At 40.3% G+C, this 16,259-nt stretch overlaps 1 protein-coding gene across 1 annotated transcript in view; it reads left to right on the top strand.

The window, feature by feature from the left end:
• The window catches only part of MXD4 (MAX dimerization protein 4), a 39,536-nt gene extending 23,505 nt beyond the window's left edge, over positions 1-16,031 (top strand). Inside the window, exons 3-5 of the mRNA XM_009328795.1 lie at positions 8,884-8,998; positions 12,079-12,238; positions 13,236-16,031. Coding sequence (XP_009327070.1) covers positions 8,884-8,998; positions 12,079-12,238; positions 13,236-13,384 — 424 coding nt within the window. The 3' untranslated portion in view covers positions 13,385-16,031. The remainder of the gene's footprint in view (positions 1-8,883; positions 8,999-12,078; positions 12,239-13,235) is intronic.
• Positions 16,032-16,259: the final 228 nt, after the last annotated feature.

Genomic DNA, 16,259 nt, shown 5'->3' with positions numbered 1-16,259 from the left:
ACATCCCCTCTCTTGGGAGTCAGCAGCTTCCCTCTCACAGACTGTCCAGTATTCACCTGTCCCCAGCTTGCATCCCAGCTTAGCTTTCTGCACGCTGCTGCTACAAGGCTTAGCTGGCCAAAAATGCATACATCTGTGGCACTGCAGATACTTCCCTTAACTTCTCTTTGCTGAAAGATGTAGGAGTAAGTTCTGGTTTCTTGCATATGGTCTAAAACGTGAAAAAGCCGCAACTTTTGGAAGGTAAAAAGGCAAAGTTAAAGTGTGCAGTCTTGGCTCAGCAAGTGGGCTGAAGTGGCACTAAGTGAAAGTAAATAAAATGCACTGTGAATGCTGCAGTGTGGATTTATATAGTGAAATAGAGAACTTAAATATTTTTCAGAGTGATAAAATGCACAAAACATTGAAATGGTAAGCTGTATAACAGGCAGCAGAGGCTTTCTTCTGTCTTCCATAGAGTTAGGAACAGCACCAGACATTTCTGAGCAGTATTCACATGAAAACTTGCAGATGAGTAAGTTCATAGCAGCACTGACTCTTTGGAAGCTGGTGATGGTAAGATACACTTGCAGTCGCTGCCTTCGTAGGCAGTTGATGTCTCGGGTTTGGATACTTCAGAGGTACCCCAAGACCACCAGCTACCTGGCTGCTAAAGCTATCTGGCTGGTTTCAATTTTGCAAAACGGGTGTGCAAAAATATTCAGCACACTGAAAATGCATATAGAGGATGAAACTCCTAGTTAATACTAAAGTAAATAAAGCAGGCGGTTGCACAGATTGTAGGGCTGTTGCGTTTAATTCACTGACAATCACTGCAATTAGGCACTCGCAGCTTTTTTTGCCTGTTAGTTGCCACAGTGCCTTCCCGGGCTTTGCTGCTGAATTTAGTTGCAGAGGCCTCTGTGAGGTGTTAGATGCGGGCAAAAAATGCCATGTGGAACAAACCTTGGATGAATCTTCACCCGCAGCACAAACTTCAGGATTTTGTTCTTAATATGGAAAAAAAAATGGCATCTATTGCAGAACGCTGGTGTTTGGCTTATCTTTTCTTGGATAATAAAAAGCCAACAGGTTTGCTGTAAGGGCGCTACTGAATTTTCTGGTTTTGACTCTGAGGCACTCAGCTGTGAGCAAGCATTTCACACATCTTGTAGCAATCAGCACACTGGGTACCTTGCTATGGTACGGTGCTTTTAATACTAAGAGGTTTTCTTTCCTTTTCACTGAAGCATATTTGTTGTGTAGCTGAAATAGATGGTGCAGCTCGTGTATGAGCTAGAGCCTCTTTTGGAAAAAAAAAATGTATCTGAGGTATCCTTTGTAGAGTAGAAAGTATTGAAAGTGTTTCTGACTGAAATATATATGGAAGAGACAGGATTTTATACTTCAGTGGAGGGTTGTTATCTTCCATTGTATTTAATATTTTGCTGAAGATATGCTAAATTCTGTCTGGATCATTAATAAATAGGTTTCTTTAGAACTATTTTTATATGATTGAATTCTATGATTTCTTAAGATGGAAGTTTATATATAATCTCTTTAAATGCCTTTGTAAACAAATGTGTTTTAATTAGTACAGGATCATCTTTGCTAGCTTATAAAAAGTATTGTAGAGCTCTAAATATATCATTCCTGACACTTTAAGAAGTGTTAGCTTAAGGAGGAGTAAGGCAAGTATACTTGAGTACCAACTTCTACTAAGCAGTGGGGCATATAATTACGTGTTTACCTACATTACATGTATGGCCATGATATCCAGGAATATACAAAATAATATCAACACATTTAATTTTCAGTACCATTAAAGCCATTTGCAGAAAAAATTCTGTCATCGCTCAAGAGTGTGACTGTGCACAAAACAAGAAGAGCTGAAGCCCTTAAGAGCTCTTGACGTGCTGTGTCAAGCTCTAGTAAGAACGGGTTGATGTTGGAGTCAGAAGGCAGGCAGTTCCTCTCTCCCATTTTACCTTGGTGGCAGGTGAATCCTGAAGTCGCAAGGGGGAAGTTTTTACTGCTGGTCTGCATTTCTTAAAAACTTCGAAATAATGATAACTTTATGAATAATGATGCTGTCTGTGTTCATCCTGACCAGTGCATGTCACAAAGGATCCTGAGGTTCTGTGTTTGCTGATTCTCTCTAAAACTTGAGTGCTCCCTGTACGCAGGTATTTGCATTTCATAAATAAAACTGTGAAGAGTCTTCCTGTAAAAACACAAGCGTCTTACAATTGCAGTTAGCTCACTTCTGTATTTTATGCTAAATTTCATGTCTGGTAGGGAGATAAAATCACCTTTCTTTAGGGAGAAAACAAGCATTAGTTCACTGCAGGGGTCTCTGACACAGAGTTGTGGGCTCAGCCCAGACCGCTTTAGTTCGCAGTGTACCTGGAGAACATGTGACTGCAGAAGTGAATTTTTGGTGCAGAGATTCTTCTCTGACTTTACAGTATGTACGTTATTAAGCCAGATTACATAGTCATTATGCAACAATGAAAAATTTAGTAACTGCTCTATATTTAAACCTTTGTGTATTAACTTCATTGCACAGCACCAGGACCAGGATAGGTTTGAATGTGGAAAAAAATGTGAAACATGAAGAAGGAATCTGAAATGCTTCGGTAACTCTGTCCAGTTTGTAATACATCTTCATCTAGATTAATTTCAAATAGGTTTATATTCTTTGAATTGGGGGGTTGTTTGTATTAAATTTGCACTGAATTTGCCTTGTGATAGGGTCTGAGGCTGTCTGTTTTTTGGACAGAAATGGTTAATGTACAGAAATGACGAATTTCTAATTTTTGCATCTATTTCAAATATATCTGTTGTTCTCACTGGTGCGGCTTGTAATGATTGCATTTGCAATGTCATTTGAGTGTTTGATCTATAGTGTCCTTTTCTTTTCAGAACATCACCAAGCAAGTATATTTAGCAATTGATTCGAGAGTATGCCAACCTCCTGTACACACAGCTAGTTCAGTAGATTAAATTTGGGACATCTGAAATACAGACACATGTTCAGCCACGCAAGCATTTTTAGCATTAAAGCATCTTGCAGGAAGCACAGTTAAGGCCTTCTTGTGAGGCAAGCATTGTTTCATGCCTGTATGTGCTTCGGTGATGCACTGTCGTGTGAGAGGTACGTTGGGCTGTGGGTGTTGAAGCAACAACACCCTGTCTAACCCAGCCAACTTCTGCTGGAGCCAGCACGAAGGGAAATTCAGAGCAGGCAGTATGGGAATACAGACATTTAGTAGCTTTTTATCCATTTCCTAGCCTTCCAGATCCTTGCCGCCCGTCAGCTGGAGATGGTGCAGCTCCAAGATGCCTCCCAGTATGGCCAAGACAGCTCCATGTCTTGACTGGGCAATCTGCTAGTAGGAGCGGGTGTGTGTGGACCAGAGCTGTTCTGGGACTTCCCACAGGATGGCAAACTTTGCTGGTAGAGTTGCTCCTTCCCTTTTACAGCCATCTTGAGAATGGGCATATTTGAGAGTCATTCTTCTAATTTGGGGAGGCTGTGGACCTTGAGGTCCGCATACCTTGAGGATATGCAAGGTGAACACTGTCATGAATTTGACTTCTCTCTAGTGAGCTTTAGGCTGTTGCTCACGATTGTTGAGAAACAGATGAGTGTGACCCTTTTGACCACTTCTGCAAGTGATCTCTGGCAGTCAGCAGCGCTGTGTCAACAGTGGGAACTGTTGTTTCTGTCTTCGGGTGCAGCTTCGAGAAAAAGCCTACCCCATGCTACCTACCATAAACGCATGGAAAGGTGTCGGCAGCTTTGTCTCCATGGGTTGCCCAGCCAAGGTGGTGGGATTGACAAGCACGCGTTTCACTGTCACGCTGTAAACTCTCATGAGTGTCTGTGGCCATTTAATTTCGCTGAGGCCTGGCTAAGGCATGCCACGCTGAGGAGTAAGCAGCTTGTTTTGGACGTGCACTTGCCAAAGGAAGGCTTTGCCTTTCCAGCTGGCTTTGTGCAGATCAGTGGCTTAAACAATGGATGCTGTTCCCTCCCACAAATAAGGTCTATAGATTTATACTTGTACGGTTTAGAAAACACACCTTTGCTGCTATCAAAAAACTGTGCAACTGCTGCCTGAACGACTAACTGCTGTCTATCTAGCTGCAAGCCATTTCTATCTGCTGTGCTGGACCTAAAAAAGCCCTGGAGAGCCTCTGTGGAAGGACTGCAGGTGGATTGGGTCACTCCACAAACCTGCCAGCACTGTATCAATCAGACTGGCACAAGTTTAAGTTGCACAATGGGGGGTCTCTTTCTGGTGTTATGTGAATGGGAGCAATCTTGTGAGTCAAATGCTACGGCTTTACAAGCAATCTCTGATTTAAATGCTTATAGAAATGTTGATTGGAGGGACCTCTGAATAGTGATGGCTTTGTGTGGATACATCTTGAAAAACCTCCAAGGACAGCACTTCCACAGCCTTTCTGCCAACCTATTCTGATTGTGCACCACTGCCCTAGTGAAAAATTAGTTTCCTAATGCCCATCCTGAACCTCCCAATTCACAATCATTGCCTCTTGTTATATTATTTGGCCCTACTGAGAAGTATTTTGTTCCCATTGCAACCACCCATCAAGTAGTTGTAGGAATTTCTTGGAATTGTTGCAGTTTCCTTGGAATGAAGATTATCCAGTGTGAACAATAGGCTTTTTTGTTTCTTTTTTTTTTTCCCCCTCTGCATCTTAGTATTCCATTTCTTGGTGTGCTAAAATGGATTTGCATCTGGGATTTCATACATATGGGGAAGCTTATTGACCATTATCTAATAGGCTCATTTAGCACAATTTTGAAATTGGTTAGAGTCAAAGATCTTAATTTACTTTTGCATGGCAGCCTTTTTTGGAGAAGTGGTGAACCGTAGCTTCTCTGGCCAGCATTGCTCCAGCCTTTTCATAGCCAAGCACTGGAGCAAACTCGAGTCTCTGAGGACTAGAGTCAGTGAGTGATCTTCAAATGAACTTTGGCTGGATGTCCTCATACTATGGGGAAATTCCTAACACTGTGTTGCTGCTTTGTCCCTCCAAGTTGTTGGGCTCCAGGGTTCATTTTGTTACCAGTTCTGCAATACCTGCCAGTGTTGCCCATCACAGCTTTCACAGATTCAAAACCAGTTCCAGGGAATCCCAGCTGGTACCTGTTATGTTAGTTGTCAACAAGTTACATTCTCCTTTATGTGAACGTGATGAACCACCTGACTGCTCCTGGACGTGGCCCCTGCTGTGGAACGCTGACCAAGTCTGTGGGGTTAGTAATTCATTTTTATTAAGTATTAAAACAGCTATAATGCAGATTTATAGGATCACGTTCTGAGCTCACTTAGGGGGAAACACTGAAGTCTTGAATATCTCAAACCCCTTTATCTTTTGGCAGAAAGGAAAATGTGGTAAATCAGAGACAGGTCACCCATGCGCCTCTCTCCACGTGTGGGGCTGTACCCAAAACAGAGCACTGCAGGTTTGAGGATTCAGATTTTGAATGGCTTTTTTTAGATCCTTACCTTCCCTGATAAATTCAGTAGCAGTGATGAGGGGGATATTTTTGTGCATCCACATGAGGTGAGAAAAGTGCCTGCTTCTGTAGGCACCTGTGTCCTGGCCTGACACCATGCTTTGTGTGGGTGAAGGTGTAACAGTCAGGTTTTGAAGCTGGAGCAGAGCATCGTTACCAAACTTCAACTACATTTCATGCACAGAGATTGTTACCCCGTTGCTCTGAGACCAGGCTGCTTTTTTTGCTTATTTTCTAGGTGGAATTTAAGGCATGAGCTGCAAAGCACAAAGCAGCTCCGGCTGCGATTACCTCTGTGAGTGCCTTTCCCTCCTCCGGCGGTCACAGTCAGCTGAGGGAAAGCGAAAGCTGTCAGGTCCCTGCAGAAAAAGAGAGAAATTAGTGCTGGCAGAGTCTGTATGCGACAACTTATCTGCTGTGAAGTTTGAGTCCCCTGTTCCTCCTGGTGTGATTTGTTAACATAACATGCCTGAAATGTTTTCTTACATTCTTACAGTTCTTTCTAAGATGTGCAAAATGAAAAATGTGGGGGTATTTACTGCAGTACCACAGGAATTGTGATGGGCTGGTTTTCTGTTTTTTTTACGTTGACAATCTATGCCATCGATTATGCTGTTGTGTTATAATATATGAATTAGCCACATAAACATACCTGCATTTATGTAAAGATCTACATAAAGCTTATGCTTTAAAATCTTTAATGGATTCATAGGTGCTGAGTAATTAAATGAAAGAAGAAGTCTCTGAAAAAAAAGAAGTGAAGTTAGAGCAGGTCTTTTAGTAAGTGTGTTTATTACATTTACTGCTATCGTTAGTGCTGAGAATGCCTTAAAGTTTTTTTTTTTATAATATTTAGCTCTTTTTAATTCTTCTCATTGGTCAGTTAAAACACTCTTCTTAGCTTCAGTCTCGTATTCTTCATGGCACTTCTGTTAAGTCCTGCTTTGCCTGCCTGGCAGACAACGTAAAAGAATTAGTGCTTTAAAAAGACACACAGCCGTGCCCTCTGGATCTTGGTAAGGTTTCTGTTAACTCCCTAGCTGATGGTAGGGAAGTGCACTAAATCTGTATTTTCTCCCTGTGGTAAGCAGACTTTCTTCAGATAGTAATAGAGGCAGATAAGTTGAGTATGTAGTCTGGTTTCATTAACTTTTTCCAGGATTAATATTAAGTAGATCACAGATCAACAGCTCTGTGTATTCCTTATCAGACTTTTAATTACTGCAAGTATATTGATCATTCCATTTCAATGTATTTAACACTCTATTTACTACTTGGATACTATTCTTGTCCTCTTACTTGCCACATCCTCCTTTATCTTCAGTCCCCACTTTCTTGTCAGCTGTCTAAATACAGTTGCATCCAAGTTGTGCTGAGTGACGCAGATGATTGCGTGTGTGTTTTGAGGCCATTTAAAAAACAAAAAGATTAATTGAATTTAGTCCCTGAAGCAAGTTTTTTTATTTCAAACACAAACCCAGCCAGGTAGTTTTTAGAGGTTACAGAAATAAAAGTTTACTTGATTAGTAGTCCCTAATTCTGGTATTTCACTATTTTAAAGATCAATGTCCCAGTTCAAGTTAGCAGCCACAGGGGCACTCTGCGATCTGATGGGGCTATTTTTGTGAATACTTACCCCAGTCTTTGTTTCTGTTGTTTAAATAAAAGCATTTAGATGGTTTAGAGCCTTATATTTAAAAACAAACCCCAGGCCTAAACAAAAAAATCTGTCATCAGTTTTCTCTTGAGAATCACGTTTTCACCAATATAGCTTTTTCCCTAAGTGGCTTGAAGAAAGAATTAACAATTTTGTAGAAATGCTCTTTGATTTCCTGCGTAATACACTGCTGATTTATAGGCAGCCAGAACTAAGTGTGTGAGTGTGTAGTCATTACTGTACTGTATTTTCGTTAGATTTTATTTTGCTTTGGGTTTTATCCCCATTAATTCTCAGGTTGTTTTCACATTACACTAATCATTCCAATTACACATGTAATTCGTCATTTGGTGCATATTAAACTCTCTTCAGCTGCATTTCAAACATTGATGCTGAATTCTTGTTCTGAACTGATCGTTCAAAAGAAAGTTCATTCTTGACCAGAAGTGCTAAGTTTCCTGCAAAGTTTATTTCCTTCATGCAGCATTGAACAGATTTGAAAAAGATGATTATTCATCTCACACTTGTGATCCACTTCACTTACTACTGCTGCTTTGTGGGGGGTGCCGGCCTGCTCCAGGTCACGGCTTGGGTCAATCTGTAACAGACTGGCAGAAAGGAAAATATTAGAGATGTTGCCCATGTAAGCGCTTCCGCATCTATTTCTATCTCATCGCAAAACTGAAAGGTGATTTCATATGGATTCCTGTTCAAGAATTCTGCATTAAAACCAGGAGGGATTTTCTTTTGGATTTAACTGTAGAAACACACTCACACGGTGGTGTTGGTTTGCCACTGTTGTCTTGTGGATAGTTGAAGCAACTGTTGCATGGACTATTGTATTGCCAGCTTCTTCCTCAAACACAGACAAAATGTTTGGAAACTGAGTATCTGTCGAAATACCACTTTGTTTATCCTCTTTTTACTGAAGGATTTAATGTCATTAGTACAGGAGAGAGAGTTGAGAGCAGCAGTAGTGATACTTGCAAAGCAGTAACAGAGGAAGCAGGACCCAATATGGCTGGAACTGTTTGCTCTCGTGTGTTTCTAATAAAGGTGGTGCTGGCTGTACAGTGAGAGGAGGAATGTCACCTTCTCGGGGAGACTGTGGGTCAGTAGGTGGGAGGAGGAGGGGGATCCAGGACCTTCCTCTTACAATACATTGATGAACCACGGCTGGAAGCAGCTCTGAGCTATGCAGAGCTGCATGGATGCCCTTGCCTTGTGTAGCGGGAGCATGTCTATCGCACCAGGCAGGGCTAATGGGGGAGGGGGGAATCGGGGTCTGCAGCCTCCCTGCTCCCTCCCACAGCTCCATCTCTGCTTGCAAAAATGACTGGGTTGGAGTGAAGTCCCAGTTTTTCTTCCTTACCCAGCCATGAATTCAGTATGCATCCTTGCCTGGATTTCTCAGATCTCTGAGCGTACTCCCCCTTCGTTAAGATGGGACTAACCAGACTGAGCAAACTGCTTTGAAATATAGGTATGAAACTACTATCTGAATGTGCCAAGCAGCATTACTGCATTTCAAGTGACCTTTCGGTCTGAAACTTTGCCAAAGGGAGGGGAAAGGAAGCCACCATTGAATCGAGTTCTGCACAGAGATCCTGCAAACAGATGGTATTTGCATATAGGATATGCTGTTCGGTTGCAACTTCACTACAACGCTCTTCTTTTTTAATAATTTCAGGCGGGCTAAACTCCGGCTATATTTGGAACAGCTAAAACAGCTTGTGCCTCTCGGCCCGGACAGCACCAGACACACCACTCTAAGTCTGTTGAAAAGAGCTAAGATGCATATCAAGGTAAAAACACTCATCCATATTTTTATTTCTTCTAAAGCAGAATCTTCCAGAATGTGTATCCATAGAGAGGAAACTAATTTTCATACAAAATCCATGTCCATATGTCCAATCTTCTGGATATATTGGCCTTTATTAGTTACAAGGATTTCAGTCATAGTATCAAGGTTTTGTGTTTTGCAATTTACCCTGCAGTCTCAGATACATAAAAACCGGTGATTTTGTGATTTCTGCTTAGTTACTAATGCTTTACCTTGTATTTTAAACAATAATATATATATCAAGGCTGTTCTTTGATTTATTTTTTAAGGGCTGAGCAAAGTAGCATTGTACTGCACTGATTTCAATGTAAAAAGCCAGATCTATTCATGGTCGAAAAAACTAATGGAGTCAAAGGGATTATAGCTACTAGTAAGCCTTATCCCCATCCCACATCTTGATGACCAGATCCTGGAACATTTGGCAATCCTTTGAAAGAAACCAAAAATGAAACGCAATCTCCTGTTAGTTGCCGCTTCCCGTGCATGTTTCTTGTGTGTAACAAGTCTAAAACAAAAACCAAAACAAAACCCAGCAGCAGTGCAGGTTAGACATTTGCACAGGTAATTCAAAGGGAATTATTCCTCAGGCCTTCTCTCACCAAAGACACCTTCACTCCCATTTTCACTGTCGTCGTTTTCAGGGGAACTGGGTTATATGCAGAAATAAGAAACGGGTATTCAAATCTAAAAGTTAAAAGAACAGGTTTCTGCTGCTGTGTCCAGGACTGTAATTATTCATCTGGCATTTTTTCAGTGTTACAGGGAAACAGGTCAAGAAAAGTGTCAGGAGAGGTTGAACACTGCCAGTAATCTTGGAATATTTTGGAGAACAGCCTGCTGTTGTACAGCATTAAGATTCACTGCAGTTGCAGAAAGGGGTGTAATTCATATGAAGAATTAAAGATTAATTTAAGCAAACCCATTCTTGTGAACAAGTTTACTGAGCTACTTCTGCAGCTCTTGTAAGCACATTTACTCCAGCTGGGCAACCCCTGTTTTTACCATTTGAGATTTTGCCCTCTTGTTTATAATTCGGGCTAACGTGTGTGAAAGGCACTGCATGTGGTTTTTGTCTTGGGCTGCCCCCCTATCATGGGCTTATGCATACAAGTTGAAAACCTGTTTTTACAAGTGGCAAGTGTGAGAGATTAGCCATGTAGTTACCATTTCAGCTGCTGATAAAGAAAGCTAGAAACAGATTCTTTCCAAGTCCATCGTGCACAGTACCAAGTATTCATTTTCTGAAAACTGAAACTGAAGTTTAGCTTTCTTTTTAAGATTTTAACTGAACCTACCCTAACTGGGTTGCCACTTAATTGCTCCTCTTCGTCAGGTCATCCTACCTCCCCGCTGCACTGCCAGAGCGTGCCAATGCCTGTCTGCCATTTCTAATACATTAGTTTTGAACTTTTCACACACACCCCCCCCCGTATATTGAAACTTGCCCTGAAAGATCGGACGGTTTTGAGTCTCCTGGATATGAATCACTGAGTTCATTCCTAAATAGTTGTTAGAGTTTGGGATTGCAGCCAGGAAAACACAGGAGCAGGAAATCTGATCAATTGGGCACATTTGGTTTGCTGCGTACATGGATGTACCAACCCCTTTTCTTACTGTAGCATTGCGTATCCACGTATGATGCACATCCCTGTAGTGTATTGCCCGGGAGGGGGCCTAACGCGAGGCTGCAGAAGGTAGATTTCATTCAGCCAGGAAACTGCCCAGTTCAATAGTGTCAATTATTTTTTCAAAGATAAATACTTTTGCTTTCAGGCTTGCATTGGAACAGCAAAATTTCTGAAAAGGTTTTGCTTGTGGTTTGCTGTGCACTGCCCCACCCCGCTCTCCTCAGAAGACCAAGCATAGGTTCGTTCAGATGGTAGGGAGGAACGGCCGGCAGCTGTGTTCGCTCCCTGCACATCTCCTAAATCTCAGTGGTCGTGTAAACACAGCTCACAGAGAAATTTGATCTTTCTTACAAGTGCTTTTACTGTTACAACCTGTAATTTACTTCATCAGTTAGATTAAAAGAATCAGCTTCTCTTTTTTTTCTTCTTTTTTTCTTTTTATTTTTAATAAGATAAGGTGGTTTGATTTTTGTGTCCTTCCTGCTTTTGATCCCATCATACTCATTACACTTTCTTCCCTAATTATATAGTCAATTTTTTTAAATGGCTATCAGTGATTTGGAAGAGGATTCAGTTGAAATCTTAAAAGATACTATTTCTGTTCTTGCATTTGGACCAACAGTGCAGCACATTTTACCAGGTGTGAAGTATTCTTTTTATTTTCAAAATTAATACCTTCTTTTATTCAAGCAGAGGGGAGATTTTAGGTAGATGTGTGGAAGGACCCTTTCACAGGCTGTTTGCTGGGAAGTTTTGGATTTTGTAGGAGGTTATCACAGAACTATCGTATTTGCTCTGCAGAAGTTCAAGGGAAAAAAATGCAAGAATAAAGAGAATTGTTAGCAAATTCCTCCTACTATATAATTAATACTGCTTACTGTTAATGAAGCTTTTTAAATGCTAAAAATTTCCATGGCCCGCGGTAGGAGGGAGAGCATTCAGGAGGCTGGCAAGGGTTCCTTTATGGTGGTAAGTCTCTTATTTCACCTAAAGAGGCGTTAAGTTCTGACTGAAACCTGAGCTGCGCTCTAGTTATCAGAGATGATGCCAGTTTTGCCTGATAAAATGATTTAAATATTCCCCACAACCAAGGCAACAATAATTTGGTCTTAGCTGAGGAGCGTCTGCTAGTGGCAAGAGAGTCTCTGAGGGATCTTATTTTTTTCTTTCCCACCCCCTCTATCCCTGTATCTTATTGTGAAACAAATTCAGCTGTGGCCTAGCCTGCTTAAATTGTCCTGACCTCTATAGAATGGTAACAAAAAAATTAAAATTTTAAATGTAATTTAATTTTAAATGAATTAATTAAAATATTTAAATTGCTTTAAAGTTACTGTTTATTAGAAGATCTTAAGTTACTTATGTGTTAACGTGAGTAAAAAGTATCGGCTTACTATCTTTCTTTCCCTTTAAGAAATTGGAAGAACAGGACCGAAAAGCTCTAAATATTAAAGAACAATTACAGCGGGAACACCGCTACCTCAAACGCAGATTGGAGCAGCTATCCGTGCAGGGCATGGAGCGTATCCGCACTGACAGTATGGGATCAACAATATCCACTGACTCTGAACAAGGTAATTGAACGAGGGCTTCCCAAAGGCAGTTGCAGGAGCGGGAAGGAAAAGGGAAGTAGGGAAGCAAGAAAACATTATTTAGAACTAAAATCAGGCTTTCAACAAAACCCAGAAAAAATGGTTCCATTATGTGATTTGCAGAATAAAAAACTACTGCATCTTTTTTACATTATTTGAAAAACTTACTTTTTTCTAATCAGTTTTGGAGCTATTGATACTGCATGTATTTTTAAAGCTATTTGTACTGCATGTGTGTTTGCCAGTTTTTTAAACAATTACCATTTAATGTTCCGAATTTTTAGTGTAATTATTGGTAAGGCTGGCATAATATTTTCTTCTTGGGGAAAAAAGGGTCTTATTGGTCCTAATTCATTTGTGTGAATAAATTAATTCCACATCATTTATTGTGAAATTTTAAAATATTTTCTGTGTAACGATCACCAAGTGTTCTCTACATTTGGTTCTCATTTAAGACAGAGCTCTTCAAGCTGCCTGTCACCATTCCTTGTTCTCTCTTTGAAGTTCTTCTGTGCCTGAACACTCGCACGGGCTGACTTTTTCAGGGAGATGAGCTGTCGGTCACGGTGCAGTTACCGGTGGACAGATGGCTACACCACGGTCGCTACTAGCCGACACCTGTATAGGTTGGAATTACCATGAACGGTGCTGCAGTATTGCGGCCTCTGAGGTTTTTCTTTTTTTTTTTGAAGATCAGTGTCTAGGCACAGGTTGGAACAGTTCTGTGACAGCATTTGCTATTGATGTCGTGCAGTATATTTATGTGGATGAGGAGAGAAGGGATTTGAATTCTCAGGTGGACAAAAGGATCCTTTCCTCAGGAATTACTGTTCCAGTTTGTTGGTTTTTTTTTAATTACAGAAAATGAAGTATGATTCAGGTTTCACCTGAACGTTGATTGACACAGGCATTACCGGCCCACGGTTACTTGCTACAACCGCCGCCTTTCTGAAAATGTGCCTTCTTATGTTTTCTTTAGAAGTAGACATTGAAGGAATGGAGTTTACTCCAGGTGAAATGGACAGTATTGGAAGTGCCAGTGATGCTGAAGACCACTACAGTTTGCAAAGCGGTTCGAGTGACGGAGGTTACACACATTCCCGCAGACTGAATGCCAGGCTCTCATAGTGCCTGAGTTACCCGTTCAACTCAGGACCATCTGACTGAAGCACTTATATATGAATATTCCAGAGGTGTCAACTGCCACTCTTCCGGGAAACCCCAACCACAGTACTCTGACATGGAGGTTTCTTACCCACGGTTCCCTGCACTGTAACCACAATATTAGATATTGTAAATCATGGGTTTGCTGCAGAGAACTGTGGTTAGGTACAGTTGTGACTTAAAGCTAGCTTGATGTAGCCATACTGCAAATTAAAGAAAATAAATTATGTCATTCCATTCAAGAAGTATTAAATTCAAACTGTTGGAAGCATGGCGTAAGGGAGTTTGACAGTTATTTTGACTTTGCAGAAACCATTTCAAACATGGAAGAATAAATGGAATCTACAATGTGTTAGTGATTCGGAGATACGAAAACCTAAAACTACTTTTTGTGGTATTTTTTCATGAAAAAAAAAACCCTAAAACATTTTGAATGCTGTATAGCAGGCTCTATAGAGCAAATTCTTTCAGCAGTTGTTGTTTGGGTGAAGCGGGCAGATAAATCTTCAAATCTCAGATGATCTTTAGAAAAGGTCATATTTACAAGTCACTACTGTACTTCAAAACGGGGGAAAAGCCAGCTCTAATAATGACTTCATGTGGGATGATCTCAACTTTCTTTTGCTTTTTTGTATTCAATATCCAACCAGCAGCAAATCATTCTATCCATGTTAACGGGAGTAGCAGAAAGCAACGCTGCAATTTTAACCTGTTACCGTGGAATGGATGACATTTGAAGCATTTCAGTGGTTTTTTGGGTTGTTTTTTTCATTTCTTTGTCTGAAGAATACAGAACTCAAGTGATCCAGTTTGTGATAGTTAACCTTTCCTTGCAAGGAAATGAAATCTCTGTTTGCTTGTATTTTTTTTTTCTTTTCTTCTATTTACACATGTCAATACATTTTTATGGAAGGCATGGCTTAAAATTACAGTATTCAGCTAGAAGATAATTAATCTTTTTTTTTCTTTTGCACACTATAATTGTATTTCTATTCTTAAAAAAGTGCAAAAAAATTAAAATGTATGCTGTAAAACAGCGAAGTTTATTTAGTACTCATCAAGCTGTTCAGAACATATTTACCCAAATTGTAGCAATACTATGAAGATGTATTTTAATACAACTTCTGCTTAGTGAAGTCATTAGAGCTTGGCTTGCCGGGTAAGAAAAAAATGGACCAGTCTTTGCATTATCTGTTTAAAGAAGGTCTTTTAAAAAAAAAAAAAGAAGAAAAAAAAAAAAAGAAAAAAGAGAAAAAAAAGAAAAAAGCTATAAACACTTTTAGGGAAGTGATTTTAGCAAGTGTAGTCTATATTTCCTGTAAGAGATTTTGTATTATATTTTCCTAAATGTTCTCATTTACTTGTATAGGGAGGGGAATGGTACAGACCCAGACCAGAGTCTCAGGGACTCTTCACCTTTGTCATATTGTGCCTTGGTGACCATTTATGTATGCCTCTCCTTTTCATTGTTTAAAGGACAACTAAGCTTTGTTTCAAGACCCTCTGTTCGAATGGTCAGTTGTCCACCTTCTTACGGATGAAGCAGAGAGGTGTATTTATATCTTCACCCTCTCACAACTGATTCAGTGTGGCTTTAAGTAAAATCATAAAATTAGGTTTTGGTGCGAGGGTTAATTGTCTTTGTATGAGCCCTCCCTCGGATTCTTCAGCACCCGAATCTATATTTTGTTAGCTTATAAAGTCAGGGTCTCTGTGAGACCAGTGCTCAGTGGCTAAGGAAACACAAACGTACTGTGTAAGGCTATGGGATGTCCAAGTGTGGTGCCATTTTTAGCATTCGGATACAAGACCTCATGACAGACTGACCATAATGATCAAAAACAAAGATTCAGTTGTTCTTTCAGCATCTGACATACGTGTCCTCCCTTTGGCTCTTACAACACAGAGTAGAAATACGAATACATTTTGTGGCAGCTTACAGATCCTTGTTTGCACTCTCGCTTACTGCTTGGAACTTGCCAACAAGGAAAACGTATACGTTTAATTTACATAACCTAATGGCTGGCCACCCCCACTTTGGCTCTGGGGAGGGGCCTAAGGTTATTCTGGCAGCTGAATAAGAAAATAATTAACCTTTTCTGAGATGCAGGTTTTGGTATTATGTTCTATACACCTTGCATATTACTAAAATCCTCGTTGTTGGGGAAAGCACACAGCAATATACTCATTGTGTGTAGCTGACAAGCAGCAGAAATTACTAGCTCCTTTGGTGCATATGTAACTAATTTCCAAATCGTGGAAAAAAAAAAAAAGCGTTTACTTTAACACATGACTGTTAACAGGGGAAAAAAAAAAAGGCTAGTATATTGTTGCTGTTCATTTATTATATAATGAACACATTCATGAATTGTAAAGTGTTTCCTTTCATGACAAGCAGCTCTTGCACAGAACCTCCTAATGAAAAGAGATTTGAAACTTACAGAAGGAAAAATGAGATTTTAAATTGAACATTATTGTACCTTAGGTCGACCTGAAATTTTCCTTTTAAAGATGAATGTGCTAACTTAATGAGTTCTTCCACGCTGGGTATCCATGGCTTTGTAGATCTTATATTTTCAATAAAAATTACTCGAATAATCTTGAGTGGAAATAAAAAGGGTTTATTTGTTTTTGCTTTTTCAGTTATTACAGCTGGGGACTATTATGCCGGTAAAGAAAAATGACACCGTACTGCCTGTGTCATTCTCCCTCAAGTACAGCCCAATTTAAGGTGGTATTCTCAGGCACAGCCCCCTTTTCCGCAGCTCGGACGGAAGCAGCCCGGTCGGAGGTGACGGCACAACTGTTTCAAGTGTCGGGTTTGGCGGCTGGTTTGGGC

The sequence above is a fragment of the Pygoscelis adeliae genome, unplaced genomic scaffold, assembly GCF_000699105.1.
Source record: "Pygoscelis adeliae isolate BGI_AS28 unplaced genomic scaffold, ASM69910v1 Scaffold66, whole genome shotgun sequence".
Taxonomy (NCBI): Eukaryota; Metazoa; Chordata; class Aves; order Sphenisciformes; family Spheniscidae; genus Pygoscelis; species Pygoscelis adeliae.
Note: the sequence above shows the minus strand (reverse complement) of the source record. Positions and strands in the feature narration are given on the sequence as shown.